This window comes from Babylonia areolata, chromosome 27 (genome assembly GCF_041734735.1).
Source record: "Babylonia areolata isolate BAREFJ2019XMU chromosome 27, ASM4173473v1, whole genome shotgun sequence".
Lineage (NCBI taxonomy): Eukaryota > Metazoa > Mollusca > Gastropoda > Neogastropoda > Buccinidae > Babylonia > Babylonia areolata.
The window spans coordinates 36456127-36471006 of record NC_134902.1 but is presented as its reverse complement, the minus strand read 5'-3'; the positions used below and the strand labels follow the sequence as shown (position 1 = coordinate 36471006).

The window sequence follows — 14880 nt, the reverse complement described above, 5'->3', positions numbered from 1 at the left end:
AAGACAATATTTATTTGGAGCAGTGTCTGTAATAAAAATGAACTGAATTTATCAGCAGGTAATTGAAGATCACACCAAAATGCATGGATGCAAGTCATGGTTGCAAATAAACAAAGATAATAATAGATTAATAGATTTTATCAATATTTCTGTTTTCCCGAGCAACCAGAAGGCTCAAAGCGCATGAAGATATTTGTGATTTTCACTTGGCTGTCAGAAAACTTGTACAACACTGGGAAGAAAAGCGCAAAACAAACACACACACACACACACACGCACACACACACACACACACACACACACACACAGAAAAAAGAAAGCAATAAAGGAAAAATGTAATTATAATCAAGTTTCCAGAAGAAAGTTGAAAAACAACAACAACAAAACATTACAGAAAGGCTTATCAACTTCTCATTAGATAATCTACATGTATATTAATATTATCTTACAAACTGCATATCCTATGCTGATGAAAGGGACTTGATTGAAATAGCATGGAAACATTGAAAATTCTAGAAAAAAAATTGTGATTGGAAAAAAAAGTGAATCGAATTATCTTCTTTTGTTCTGGGGGAGGGGTAGGAGGGTGGGAAGGGGAAGAATGAAGTGACCACTTATAAGCAGAGATAATGTTTTATTTCAATGGAATGTTAGCTGAATGACAGTCACTAATGATAATGCAAGATTGAGAAATGCTTTCCAAGTATATTTCAGAACCCAAATTCAATTTTCATCTTAATCCATTTAATGATACTTTGTTTTGATGGCATGATGTAAAATCTTTGACATATTTTATTTTTATGCCCCCCCTTGAAGAATGGAATGATTAGAAATAAAAACACAGACAGACGGACAGACAGACAGACTGACACACAGACACAGACACACACACACACATTGTCCTTTATGAAACAATGATATGAAATCACACAAACTCACCTTGATAATGTATACAACATTTATATCATGCATGCACAAATTCAATACTGCAGTCCTTGCTTTATCAGCTACAGCTATACTGGTCAAATCAGTAAGCGCTAAAAGTACATTGATTTTGTTCACCTTTAATGTATTTATTTTTAAATTATTTTTTTCTAGGACAAAGAGCGACTTACAGGGACAAAGAAGACGATACATGACGACCTGGGGTTGGCAGAAGCTGGGACAGGAATGGAGCATGCGTTGTAGGGCTGCCAGCAGACGACAGGCACACCGACAATGGAAGCCAGTCTCTTGGCCAGGTCACTGGGGAGGTCGTTGCTGAAAGTCGTGCAGTACGGGTCAGTGCTGTACTGCACACTGGAGTTTGTTGCAGACTTGGTCCTGGTAGGTTGTGTGTATTGTTTGCTGTCGTTTAAGAGTTGACGTTTAACCTCTAGGCTGCCTGTATGATGAGATAACTTGTCATGGCAAGCATGTACGCTTCGCTGCCACAATGACGAGATAACTCGTCATCGAAATATTCCCTACTTTGCGTTCAGTTCGTTGACAAAAATGCTGGTAGCTTTAGCTTGGGGAATCTTTCTGAATTCTATTCATAGCTAGAAACCCCATCTATGTCATGAGGCAGTCCTTTATTTAAATGTTTTGGTTGGGTTACTGTCCCAGTGTTTGCCTGGCTCCTCTCCTTGCTCGCTCAACAAAATGTCGGACTGACGCCGTGCTCAAGACATGCGATCGTAGCGAACTAAATCACCCAAGATTGCTTTCTTTTGCTGATGCTCAGAAAGAATTGAAGCGTAAACTCGAAGAAGACAGTGATGAACATTTATAGGACGATTTGATAGAAAATAAAGGGAGCAATCAAGAGAGTGGCCAAGATACGACTATCAGTGTACTTCCTGTGTGTGTGTGTGTGTGTGTGTGTGTGTGTGTTCCTGGTTTTGTAAAGTGCTTACAGCCCTATTTAGAGAATAGGTACAATATGAATACACATTCTTCTTCTTCTTCTTACCATTATGATTACTGAAACTATTAAACGGTTAATGTTTGATGTTTGTAATGTTAATGTTAACATACACAAACACACACATGTGGAAGTTGCGAATTAAAAAAAAAAATCTCTCTCTTTCTCTCTCTAAAGGTTAATTAGATTGCAATGAAAATGTTTTGCCATTATTCAGTCAATCTGTTCCATCCTGAAGTTATCTTCTTTTAGGAGTTCACTTATACCACCTCATCCAATCCCATCTTCAAGAGGATGGATGCGCTCATGTAGGATTACTAATTCGCTTCCCTAAGGTTGGCAGTGATGCACAGATTTTTTTTTTTTCAGAATTGTTAGGGGTCACAGCTATAGGTGTTTCTTAGTAATGACTCTGTTTCGCTGCATAATTTATCTGCTATTGAGCTTGAGTTGAAGGCCTCAACCAGATACTTGTGCATTGTGTGTACATGCATTCATGCTGGCCTGCTTGCTTACATGCACACAACCTCTGGGTGATTGTCACAGTAACAGCTGATACAAACAGTATTAATTCCTATTATTCAGTATTATTGAAATCTTTTTTTCTTTTTCTTTTTGCTGCCCCATCATCTGCACCATTTCAGTGGCATTACTCTCACACCGCTCATTTAGATTTCCCCGTACACGGCCACACCCGGGTTGGTCCATCACAGTTCCAGCGTCGGCAGTCCGCAGGGAACCATCGATGTTAGGTCACCAGGAGGCCACACACCAGAGGAGACCCTGCATTGCTGCTGAGTCACTTTGGTAGTGTTCAGTGGTGCCTGTTCTGATTCAGCGTACTTAGGACACCACCTACTAAGCCCCCTACTAATGACAATAATGGTTTAGTCGCGAAGTGGAGGGGTATCAAAACTGAGGTCACCATGAGAGTAGGGCATGAAAGGCCACAGACTTTGAGACTGTTTTGTTTATATTGATGATGATGGAGGAGGAGGACGATGACGATGACGATAACGATGTTGCTATGGAGGTCCATTTTGGTTTAGGACTGCATGACAAGGCTGTACTCTGTGCTTCCAGTCATAATGATATCCCGGTGTTAACCAGGCCCAAGAGATACAGACACTTGCAGTGTTGGTCAGGTAATTAGAGCAACACACCCAAAGACACATCCTTGAAGTGGATGACACTCGACTGTGTGGTCCCAGTCTCCCCATTTAAGCCCACAGCACACTCAGCTCTGGGTAGGAGCCGGCCACGGGCCGAAAAACCCACCTCTGCTGGGATTTGAACCCACGTCCTCCCAGCCATCAGTCCACGACGCTAACCGCTTTGCCACGGCGGCTTGTGTGTTACTGAATTCTTATCACAGTAAAGTGAATTGTACCACTCCCTCTCTCTTTCCTATCTGGAAAAGAAAATGGGGTATGTTTTTTTGAAAATTGAAAGAGTAATTGACTTGCTCCTTCTGTGTTCGTCATTTCAGAATGATTTTTAATACAATAAATACAGAAGGCTGTTGTGGGCGGACTAAAGTCTGTTGTTGTAGTGCTGTCAGACTGTTCACTCTTTAACAATAATTTATTGCTTGAACTGTGTAAAGTATGATGTGTGTGTATGTGTGTGTGTGTGAGGGAGGGAGAGAGAGAGAGAGAGAGAGAGAGAGAGAGAGAGAGAGAATAATCATGTGTGTCTTTTGAAGGAAACATGTCTACTTCATGCTTACTTTCAGTATGTTTCCATTTCTTTCTTTTTTTTTCCAGTGTAGTGGCCCCTCTATGCAACCTACAATCCAGTCTGGGGACATTGTGCTCACTGAACATATCAGTGTCAACTTTAACAAAATTCAGAAGTAAGCTGTTTGTTGATGTGTAAACTGTTTGTTGATTTGAAGTGCCTTAGAATATTGATATGATTGTGTCCTTTTAGTTTTTGGAGATGGACAGCAGCTCTCATAGGTCTGTAGTGTTTAATGACCACATCAGAATAAACACCCACCTGTTACCTAAGAGATCTGGAAAATCTCCACCCATGATATGTGAGATCTGAAAAATGTCTACCCTTGACATGTGAGTGTGAGAAAATTTGCACCCTGATGATCTATGAAATCTGAAAAAAATCTTCACCCATGAGATCTGAAAAAAACAACAACCAAAAAAACAAAACAAAAAAACTTCTGTCCACAACCCAGCACACTCTGTGTGTTTTCAGTTTCAAAAGTAGTTTTACATGCCCAGGTATTTATGCTATTTCTGTTTCAGAGGAGATGTGGTGATATGCAAGTCTCCAAAGTCTCCCAAAGAATACATCTGCAAGCGGGTGATAGCCATGGAGGGAGACAGGATATTCAATGCAGGCAACGACCGCTTCACCAATGTAAGTTTGTGTATACCAGGCATACACATTATGTCATAGACTGCATCATGTTTGGTGGATATCTGTTATGCATGTGTGGGTGTATGTGTGAATGTGTGTCTTCATGTTTTACATTCATTTGCTTATTTATCATCATTGTTGTCTTATTTATTTATCTATTTATTTATTATTATTTTATTATTATTATCATTACTACTACCTTTTTTTTTATATCATAATTATTATTTATTTATTTATGTAAAATTATCTGTTACTTATTCACCTTTTTTTTTTTTCAAGGCCTGACTAAGCGCGTTGGGTTACGCTGCTGGTCAGGCATCTGCTTGGCAGATGTGGTGTAGCGTATATGGATTTGTCCGAACGCAGTGACGCCTCCTTGAGCTACTGAAACTGAAACTGAAACTGCATCATGTATCAGGGCTCTTGATTCTTTGCTCCCAATTTGAAATTCCTTCGAGCATTTTCACTCCTTGCTAAAAATTCTTTTGTTCATTGCTTTTATATGTTCATGTTTAATGGCAAATTAAAGGCTGATTGAAAGTCTTGAACAAAGAGTCTTCTTCACATATGTATCTCTTAGATTGTTGCTCTAATTTTCTGACCACTGTTGCTGGTGTTGGTATATCTCAGGCCTGGTTGATGTCAGAACACATTCTATGAATCGAAGCACAGAGAACAGTTTAGTCATAATATCTCAAAGCTCATCTTCAGTGATCATTATACTATGAAGACAAAAGTTTGAAAATTCTGCAGTCTTCATGCCTTGCTCTGAAGGTTTTTATTTCCTCTCTACTTCAGTGCTGATGATGGGGATGTGTTAAAAGTCTTCATTGTATTGCATTATTATTCTTTGTAAAAACAGATGTTTCTGTGTGAAATTAGGGCTGCTCTCTCCTGGGAGAACATGTCAATACAGTCAGTGTTACCCATCAAGAAAGAAAAAAAAAATCTGCCTGCAAGTGTATTTATTTTCCTATCAAAGTGGATGTTTCTGCAAAATTTTATAAGGAACAACTCTTTTCTTGACGTGGGTTGTTTTACGTGTGCTAAGCGCATGCGACACACGGGACATCAGTTTACAGTCTCATCCAAATTACTTGCATCCAAACCACCACTCAAGGGGGGAAAAAAGTAGGTGGTGACTGTGGGATTCCATCTCATGCTTCCATGATTCTTCTCACTTCCAAGTGGATGTGTCGTCTTTGGGGCACCTCTCCTGGGAGGAGTCGCTGTGGGTTTTATTGGTGGATGGGACACCAACTGCAGAAAGCAGTTATATGTGGGGTGTCCTTAGATGATGCCTTGTGCAGAAGAACTACAGGCACTGTTGAATAAAACTGAAGTTACTCTGCATCAGTGCAGGGTGTGTCCTGGTGAGTGGCCTCACGGCGACTTTACATTGAGAGTGCCTGTGAACTGCTGGCACCTGTGTTTTAGTTTCAGTTTCTTCAGGGAGGAATGACTGCATTTGGACAAATCCATAATTGTATATGCAACACCATTTTCTGCTTTTTCTTTCTTTTGGATCCAGTATATTTTATTGTCTTGTTTTCTTCGGATTCTTTACTTCATCCTTTGTGGGCCGCTTTGGGAAGTCATTGGAATGTGACTTTCCCCTGCTATTAGTGAGAACACCACTGAACTATGACTGGTGTCTCTTGATCACTTGCCATAAGGCGATGACAGTTCACTGTCAGTGTATCTGAGGGGTCCACAGGGGACAAAACTGCCGGCTGCCTCCCTCAGATAAAATTCAAATGGCCCCCAGTTGCAGTCTTTGAAGGATTTCTATAAATTTTTTTTTTTTTTTTTTTAAATAATATTTGCAAGGGTTTTTTTTTTTTTTTTTAAGATAATGAAAGGGTTACCTGTACTTGTTTTTCTCCACTGCTATGTTGTATATGTATTCAGATAGATAGGGCTCATCAGTCTGGGGAGGCAGCCTATCTAGGGGAAGGAAAATCCTGATCTCAAACCTCCACTGCCTTGCGGCATAACTGACAGACCAGGGGAGTACACTGTGAGGAGTTGGAGCTGACAGACCAGGGGAGTACACCGTGAGGAGTTGGAGCTGACAGACCAGGGGAGTACACCGTGAGGAGTTGGAGCTGACAGACCAGGGGAGTACACCGTGAGGAGTTGGAGCTGACAGACCAGGGGAGTACACCATGAGGAGTTGGAGCTGACAGACCAGGGGAGTACACCGTGAGGAGTTGGAGCTGACAGACCAGGGGAGTACACCGTGAGGAGTTGGAGCTGACAGACCAGGGGAGTACACCGTGAGGAGTTGGAGCTGACAGACCAGGGGAGTACACCGTGAGGAGTTGGAGCTGACAGACCAGGGGAGTACACTGTGAGGAGTTGGAGCTGACAGACCAGGGGAGTACACCGTGAGGAGTTGGAGCTGACAGACCAGGGGAGTACACCGTGAGGAGTTGGAGCTGACAGACCAGGGGAGTACACCGTGAGGAGTTGGAGCTGACAGACCAGGGGAGTACACCGTGAGGAGTTGGAGCTGACAGACCAGGGGAGTACACCGTGAGGAGTTGGAGCTGACAGACCAGGGGAGTACACCGTGAGGAGTTGGAGCTGACAGACCAGGGGAGTACACCGTCAGGAGTTGGAGCTGACAGACCAGGGGAGTACACCATGAGGAGTTGGAGCTGACAGACCAGGGGAGTACACCGTAAGGAGTTGGAGCTGACAGACCAGGGGAGTACACCGTCAGGAGTTGGAGCTGACAGACCAGGGGAGTACACCGTGAGGAGTTGGAGCTGACAGACCAGGGGAGTACACCATGAGGAGTTTCCTCCGGAAACATCAGTGACATGAAGAGGGGGGGACACGCTGCATGGGCAGCAGCCTGTCTTCCATATAATCCTGCTGAGGTTTAAATCCTGCCAAATGTCCTATATTACATATATATATTTTTTGGAGGGGGATGTTGGGGTGGGTGTTAAATATTTTACAGCTTGGGCTGAAATGAGCACATTAAGTTTTAGACGAGTGTGGTGTGGAATGTTCCAGATCAAACGTGGCCATGTGTGGCTGGAGGGGGATAACAAGGACAGAAGCAGCGACTCTAGGGCATACGGCCAGGTGCCCTATGGCCTTCTTCGTGGCCGTGTTTTCTTTGTGGTGAGTGCCTCAGGCACTGTGTGGTGTGCTGGTGGTTTTCTGTTCTGTGGACTGAGCGTCTTTGTCAGGTGGGACAGTGAGGATTCTTACTGAGAGAAAAGGTTCTTGTCTGTCCTCTGTTGCAGTCATCACTGCTGTTATATTAATTAAAAAAAAAGAGAATTATTCAGATTGACTGTTCCGAGTGTGTGTGTGTGTGTGTGTGTGTGCATGTGTGTGTGTATAAAGAAAAAAGAAGAAGAATATGTATGTATCTATCTTGAAAAAAAGAGTATCTTTGTGTTGTATTTATTGAAAAAGAATAGAACCTTTGCAAAGAAAAAAAAGAAAAAGAAAAAAAGAAAGAGTATCACAGACACATGCATCATGTCAAGGTTGTATGAACATGCTCATGTTTATGGTATAGTATGTCACTTGTGTGTTTTGGAAATTGCAGCACTTTGTTGTCCATCTTTGTTTTCGGCATGAGTTCAATGGCTTTGTATGTGTGTGTTGTCAGGCATTTGATTACTTGTTTGCATGTATAATTTTTTTGGTGCCCTGTATAATTCATTTTACTATATTTTTCTGTGCAGTTGTGGCCCCTGTATCGGTTGGGACCAGTGAATGATGAACGGGAAAAAAACTTTTGACGACAACAATTTGTAGTTTGTTTTGTGTGCATGTGAGAGTGTATGTGTGTGTGTTGAAAATTTGTTGTACGGTATAGCATTTTGACTGAACTGCTGGGTACATTGTATCTGGGTATGATGTGGTAATGTGGATGTGGTGTGCACATAATAATATCAGGGGACAGTGACCGATGACTTTTTTGGTACAAACTTGACACAGTACCATGTCTGCAGATTGTGGTTGAGGCTGGAGTTAACAAAAATGCAGTATATAATTATTTTCATCAACTCTGACAAAGATAATTATCCATGGATGGAACTGAGATGGTATATATTCCATTCTGGAACTGGTTTTTGTTTTTATGGAATGATCAAAGTAAACCATAGAGCTAAGCATGTTGTGCATAGATGTGACTGTGCATACATGCTCTGTGGTTGGCCAAACTGAATACTGACAAAGATAGATAATAGTTCAGAACGTAAGGTACATGCCCGCTTCAAAGTGATTTCCAGTGAGCAGTTTTGATTAAAAAAAAAAAAAAGTGTAGTCTGCATACAGTCTGTCACAACATAATTATGTCTCTGTGTGAAATTCAAGCTGGTCTCCCTGGAGAGAGAATTTCGCAAGTGAGATCTTCACCTTTTTTTTCTTCTTTCTCTGTCTGCGGGTGTACTTGTTTTCCTATCAAAGCGGATGGTGCTACAGGATTTTTCCAGGGACAACCCTTTTGTTGCCATGGGTTCATTTACATCATGCGCTAAGCGCATGCTGCATGCGGAACCTTGGTTTATCTTTAAGACCAGCACTCAAGGTCATACTGATCTATCAAATGGGTATTGCTCAACACATTTATTTCTTATTATTGTTTTAGGGAAAGATGATATATTTTCATTTCAATATAAAGAATGGCAAACAATAGAGTGGTATGTGTGTCGGCAAAGGAGAAAACTGAAAGTGATTTTTTGGCTTTTTTATTTCTTATTGATCATTAGGGTGAGAGTAAGAAGAGTTTTTTTTTTTTTTTTTTTTTTTTTAAATATCAAGATCCAAAGGATGCATGTAAGAGATAATTTACTTTGCTTTTTATGCAGATTGTTCTTGTTGTCTTTATAACTTGAAATATATTGTCAGCATCCTGTGATTCTTTGAAGTGCTGGGTGTGTGTATACACAGTGTTTTGAAAGACAGAGAATCTCTGTGTTTTGTTCATGTGTCTGCACAGTCGGTATGACTTTCAGATTATTGATTACACACACTCTTGCATACTCACCACATGCACACACACATTCAAAGAGTGAGAACTGTGCACATGGCAGTAACCTCTCATCAATTCACTCTTTCAGTGCACACATACTAAATTCACATTGATGGTCTGACTCACACACACACACACCACAGGTGCGTGCAGCATGAATGTTCAACAAAACCAAATCAAGCCAATCAATCAGCTGAGTACCCCCCTAAAAGAAGTATGGCTGTCTATATGGCACAGTCATGAATGTGAATGCCTACTCTATACAAGTGACTGAGGCAATTGCAAACCCATGAACACAGGAAAAACAACAAACAAACAAAAAAACCAACAACAGCCGAGCAAGTTGCAAAATTAGTGTACTCCACACAGATATTGTGAAGAGAAGTCCAAAGAAAAGCATGACATGCATGTACTGAAGTTCAAAGAAGTAATGTTGATGACTCTGTATTGCCAGACAGCCTGTAGTTCTCAACAAATCTAGAGCTCTTTCTGACTGTATCAGTACATTACACAATTCTTGTACCTCTTCATGTGATCCTAAATGCACTTTCACAGACAAGGAAAGTGGAATGAAAAACATTTCGAGGAAGTCACAAAAACTGTTTTATTGAACACTTTTGATGATCAAACAGTAAAGCAGTCCTATTCACACATTAGACTAAGCTCTTACAAACACAATGCACTTGAGAATTTTTTTTTTAAAAAGGCCATCTTTCTATCATCACACACATACAAAAAGAAAAAATTCCGTTAATGCTACCCCACCAGTTCCCCTCCCCCCACCCCTGCACCCTCTTCCCCCCCTCCCCCACACAGACATTAGTGCCACCCCTTCTGTTTCCCAGCACCACAACCTCCCCCAATTGTCCACACCCACACACACGAACATAAGCTGATTTCATGCTTGCTGACAAACTCCAAACTGAAAAGTCACAATCTCAACATTTCTGTGAGTGAGTTCAGGCAGATGGATACCTGTGGTGGCTGCCCTGAGGTCTGAAGCCTTCATTCCTTCCCTCTCTCTATCCTACATCCTTTCCCTTGCTCGCTTGTCTTGCACCATTTTTGTCCTGGTAACTGCTGGCTGCATTCTTTTGACATGTACAGCTTTCTTCCCTTCCACAACGCAATAGATATCTGCTACTCTGTGGTGAAGGAAAGAAAGAGTGAGGCACCAAAGGCTTTCATCCCCACAATGTAGTCAAATGCAGCCGCGCAAAGATCTGACTTTACAAAAGGAAATAGGGGGATAGTAGTTTGCACGGGACAGGAATGTCAGACCCCTGCCGGAGTCTGCACTAGTAGGTCACGGTTAAGTATGTGTAATTAAATCTGAATTTGGTCTTCATGAGAAGCGGGACCATTCTTTGTAGTGTTTTCTATTCACATTGAGTAACTTGAGGCTGGTGATACACATCCAGCTGGAGAGGGCTCTTCACATCTGGAAACTAGATCTGTAAACAATTTGAGCCATTCCTTTTCCCATCTGAAAAAAACGACTTTACATCTTTCCATAATCTGTTCATCATCTTTGCACTTGTTCATCTTCTTTCGAGTTGACTATTCAAATTTGTTTTCTCTGTCTGCTACATGATTCTGTTTCTTGCTCACTCCTCTCCTTCATTCCACCCCCACACCCCATAAAGGCCATGTCACTCACACACACACTACTGCACCAAAATTCTTCTCCCATCTTCACATTTTATCACCAACTCAAGCTGAAACCATCACACGTGCTAAAATGAATTCACATTTTATATACCCAACAGGAAAGCTTTTACACATGTTCTTTCAGATACATGCACTTTCAGTCTGATGTTTGAACACTGTGGAAGGGCTGTCTTGTTCTCAGGACCAGAAGAGAATGCTGATTGCCATGGCTACACAACACGCTGCCACCCAAGGGCTCTTTCGTTCTCCTGGCAACAAACAGGTGCTCTTTCTGTGTATTTCAATGCATTAAAAAAAAAGAAGAAAGAAAGTAGGCAATAAATCAAATAGAATGAATACACGGAAACAGTAAAACAAGTACATTTGCACACAGAAAAGGAAAGAGAAGGGTGGTACTGCACTGTAGCAATGCACTCTACCCATAGACAGCAAACTATATTTCACACAGTGAAGTCTGTTGTGACAAAAGAGTAATATGATACAATATAAATACAATATGATAACTCTGATGTGCACCATTTGTATATTTCTCTCCAAGCAGTGTAATCAAAGTTCTACTAGAAAAAAACAATCATGATGAGGATTTAACATACTTTTATTTACAAATACCATATGCATCAGAACATCTTTAAACTCCAGGAATCTTTTTGTAATTTTTTCCCCCTTTTCCATGAAGATAACCAAGGAATGTCTGTTTAAAGATATCTCACTTCAACATGTGGAATACTACATTAATTCAAAACAGCTTGGTTTGTAAGTTTTTAATAAACACAAAAAACAACAAAAAACAAAACAAAAACAAAACCCAAAGTAAACAGAACAAGCAATCAAACAAACTAAAAACACATTCTTGATTTCTTGTTTTTTTTTTTGTAGTTTTTTTACACTATTTTTATTGAGACATTTTGTAAAGTAATATGTCTCAAAAACACTAACTACAGAATATGAAAAAACAACAACAAAAAAAAAACCCAAAGTTTTTTTTCTTCTAACTTCATCACACAGTAAAGTACTCAAATGCTCATTTTCCCAATGTTTTTATTATATTTTACACAAACATTTATCACATCTCATAGGTATATTTACATCTACTACATCACCTGGTGATCAGTACACTGCATGGTGGCCTTCAGAGACTTTCAGAATGGCGATGTCAATAAAACGGAAAATGTTGACAACAATTGACAAATATGTTAAGCACACTGACATTATCATTATGCCATGAATACACACAAATACTTGTAAACATCCAAAGTACTTCAACAGCCACAAAGATGGAGATAGTGGACACAACAGACAAACACGTGCACACAATACTCACCTATTCTTGCACACTTCCAAAATGTACCCATCACCCTGAAAAGCAAGAGACATTGTCATTAATTAAAAATTTTGGTTAACTGATACAAAAACCACTGAAAACTATGGCATCACTATCAGGGAAAATTACTTGCTTTTGAATATTTTTGCCTGTGGCACAACAAATTGTAAAACCACGATTCACCAACTGACTGAATAAACCTTTATAAACTAAAGGTGTCACTATTAGGATAAAGACTTTATATATGTATTTATAATCACAATTTAGAAAGAGAGAGAGAGAAAGGGGACAGGAGTTGGGGAGGCAAGAGGAAAAGAGTGAGGGGGAGAGCGAGAGAGAGAGTTTCTGCCTGAACCAATGGCAAATGCAAGAATTTTTTTTAAAACATGAAACATGAAATTGTTTCTTGAATAAATGAACTTGTGCCACATTCTATGGTAAAATAGGACAGAAAATTTCTGCATCATAGACCAAAAAAAAAAAAAACAAAAAAAAGAAAAAAAAAAGAAAAAAGAAAAAGAAAAGAAAAAAAGATGTATTCAAAGACGCTAGATGTATTCAACTTTAAAAGAAGAAGAAAACATGAGCATCTTCTCTCTCTCTCTCTCTGTAATATATATATATATTATATATTCATATGTACATATTGTGCATATATGACAGTGAGTTAGAATGAGACAGAGGGAGCGAGACAGAGAGAAAAAGACAGTGACAGAGCTAATGATACCTTTGACAGAACTATGTATGGTTCGACAAGGCAGTACTACTAGTTCTAAACCTTTGCAAGCAGCTATGTATATACACACGTGTATGCATGCACACACATGCACACACAGAGAAGCAAACAAACAAGCTGTCAGCCAAGTACATAATGCAGGCACATGACCTGTAGCAAGATCCCCTGTATACATGCTGCCTACATGGAGGAGTAAACAAAAACGGTCATACACGTAAAACATTAGATGTCTGTCTGAGTGTGTAAGTATGCGTGCCTGAAATCTGATCAAATGACACAGGAAACGAATGATAAGTGCCCAACGGTGGCTGTCAGTCCACTCTACCCGACCGAGGATAGGCGCTATATAAGTATCCATATCTCCATCATCATCATCATGCACAGGGATGCTCACCATCACACACACTGCTATACCCACCCTGTTTTGTTGCGGTCCAGCAAGGAAGGGGCAATGGAGCGGAGGTAGGCGCAGGTACAGATCAACAGCAACACCACCGTCAGCAAGCTTTGGAAATTGAATAAGGCTGACTGCACACAGGGAACAAAGTCATGCATCACTACTCTATAATCAGAAAAAAAACAACATACAGTGATAAATACACAGGCAAAGAGTTGCATCAATGGGAAAAGATGTAAAATCAACACAGCAGGTTTTGAAATAAACAAGCTGACTGCAGTTTTAGTTTGTCTATAGAAAGACATAGCAGCAATATTAGCATTTTAAACAGTCACTCTGTGAGAACAATTTCTCAGCCTATTCACTCTCCATTAAGTCCAAGACACAGTGGTAGATTGACGCACAGATATAAAAAGATATTAGAGACAGCCTAACACTGTAACAGTCACAATGTGAGAGGGGGAGAACCTGGAATTATTATTATTATTATGAGCATTTACGCCTAATCTTGAAAATAAGCCCTAGGCATTTACAAATGGAACACATATGTAAATATCAAAAAGGAAAAAGACAACAACTGAACACAAGATACCAAACATTGTCAAAATTCATTCCACCCCCCCTCCCATCCCACCCCCCACAATACACACAAGCACACTCGAGCAGGGGGGGATCCTAAGCATACGAGTGTCAGAAGAAGAGCAGAGTTGGCATGAGGGTATGTAAGGATGAATGAGATCAGAAAGATGCCCCAATGAACTTGAAACAATGAGAGACGACTAATTCTTTCTTGTTCTGTGTTCTTCTCAGTGGAGGGGTCCCAGACGGATGAGCCATACTCCAGCAATGCGTTCCTGGCGTTCATGGAATCGAGGTGTATGGTTCAGATGTAGAATCATAACTTACAATGCTATAAGTTATGTAAAATTAATCTGTCTGAGGGTAAGAACCATGGCATAAGGGAACATGACTGTGACTGTGAACTCCGTGCCTGAGGACATTGTCGACGCCCTCAGTACTGCCACCGTTTCTAAGATGGTGCCATACCACTAAAGACAATACATTTCAGTCTTACTCCACCATATTATCCTGAACAAAACACCATCCTAACATGCCAATAATGGTCAGCAGTGACACTGGGAATTTTCTTTTTTTTTTCTCGGAACTCCCTTGGTTTTCGTACTCCATCAAGTGCATTTTCTACCATTAGTTTATAATTCTGAATTAAGCAATGGTCTGAATATGTGTTAGTGTGGTTCGGAAATGTTGTGGTCCTTCTCTAAAACAAATAACGCAATCTTCCGCCTGAGAAAGAAAAGGAAAAATTTTTTTTTTAACCATTTTCACTCAGTCCAGCATGACAACGTGTTGACGGAAGTGAACCAGACAGACGTTTTGCTGGCCATGAAGTTTTCAAATTTCTGATTGGTTGATATTCCACTGAACACCCAATGAACGACATAAA

General features: G+C 40.4%; 2 protein-coding genes across 4 annotated transcripts in view; one reads left to right on the top strand and one right to left on the bottom strand.

Moving 5' to 3' along the window:
• LOC143301169 (mitochondrial inner membrane protease subunit 1-like) overlaps window positions 1-9063 on the top strand; it is a 10550-nt gene extending 1487 nt beyond the window's left edge. For all 3 annotated transcript variants that reach the window (XM_076615260.1, XM_076615261.1, XM_076615262.1), the window contains exons 2-6: window positions 1099-1326; window positions 3673-3761; window positions 4171-4285; window positions 7313-7423; window positions 7999-9063. In XM_076615260.1, the coding sequence (XP_076471375.1) occupies window positions 1219-1326; window positions 3673-3761; window positions 4171-4285; window positions 7313-7423; window positions 7999-8055 (480 nt within the window). In that variant the 5' untranslated portion in view covers window positions 1099-1218 and the 3' untranslated portion in view covers window positions 8056-9063. The remainder of the gene's footprint in view (window positions 1-1098; window positions 1327-3672; window positions 3762-4170; window positions 4286-7312; window positions 7424-7998) is intronic.
• An 858-nt stretch (window positions 9064-9921) lies between these two features.
• Window positions 9922-14837, bottom strand: LOC143301008 (protein kish-A). Its single transcript, XM_076614996.1, has 4 exons — window positions 14754-14837; window positions 13437-13546; window positions 12283-12317; window positions 9922-11209 (listed from the first exon to the last, which is right to left on the bottom strand). Exons 1-4 carry the CDS (start codon window positions 14754-14756, stop codon window positions 11139-11141), a joined length of 219 nt encoding a protein of 72 aa, XP_076471111.1. The 5' UTR covers window positions 14757-14837; the 3' UTR covers window positions 9922-11138.
• Window positions 14838-14880: the final 43 nt, after the last annotated feature.

Bases quoted from the DNA above. Each gene is read 5' to 3' on its own strand.
- LOC143301008 (XM_076614996.1), bottom strand. The intron at 12,318-13,436 runs GTGGGTATAGCA...CTTGCTTTTCAG, and splicing joins CTGGACCGCAACAAAACAGG to GGTGATGGGTACATTTTGGA. The intron at 11,210-12,282 runs GTGAGTATTGTG...GTTTGTTGCCAG, and splicing joins TTGGAAGTGTGCAAGAATAG to GAGAACGAAAGAGCCCTTGG.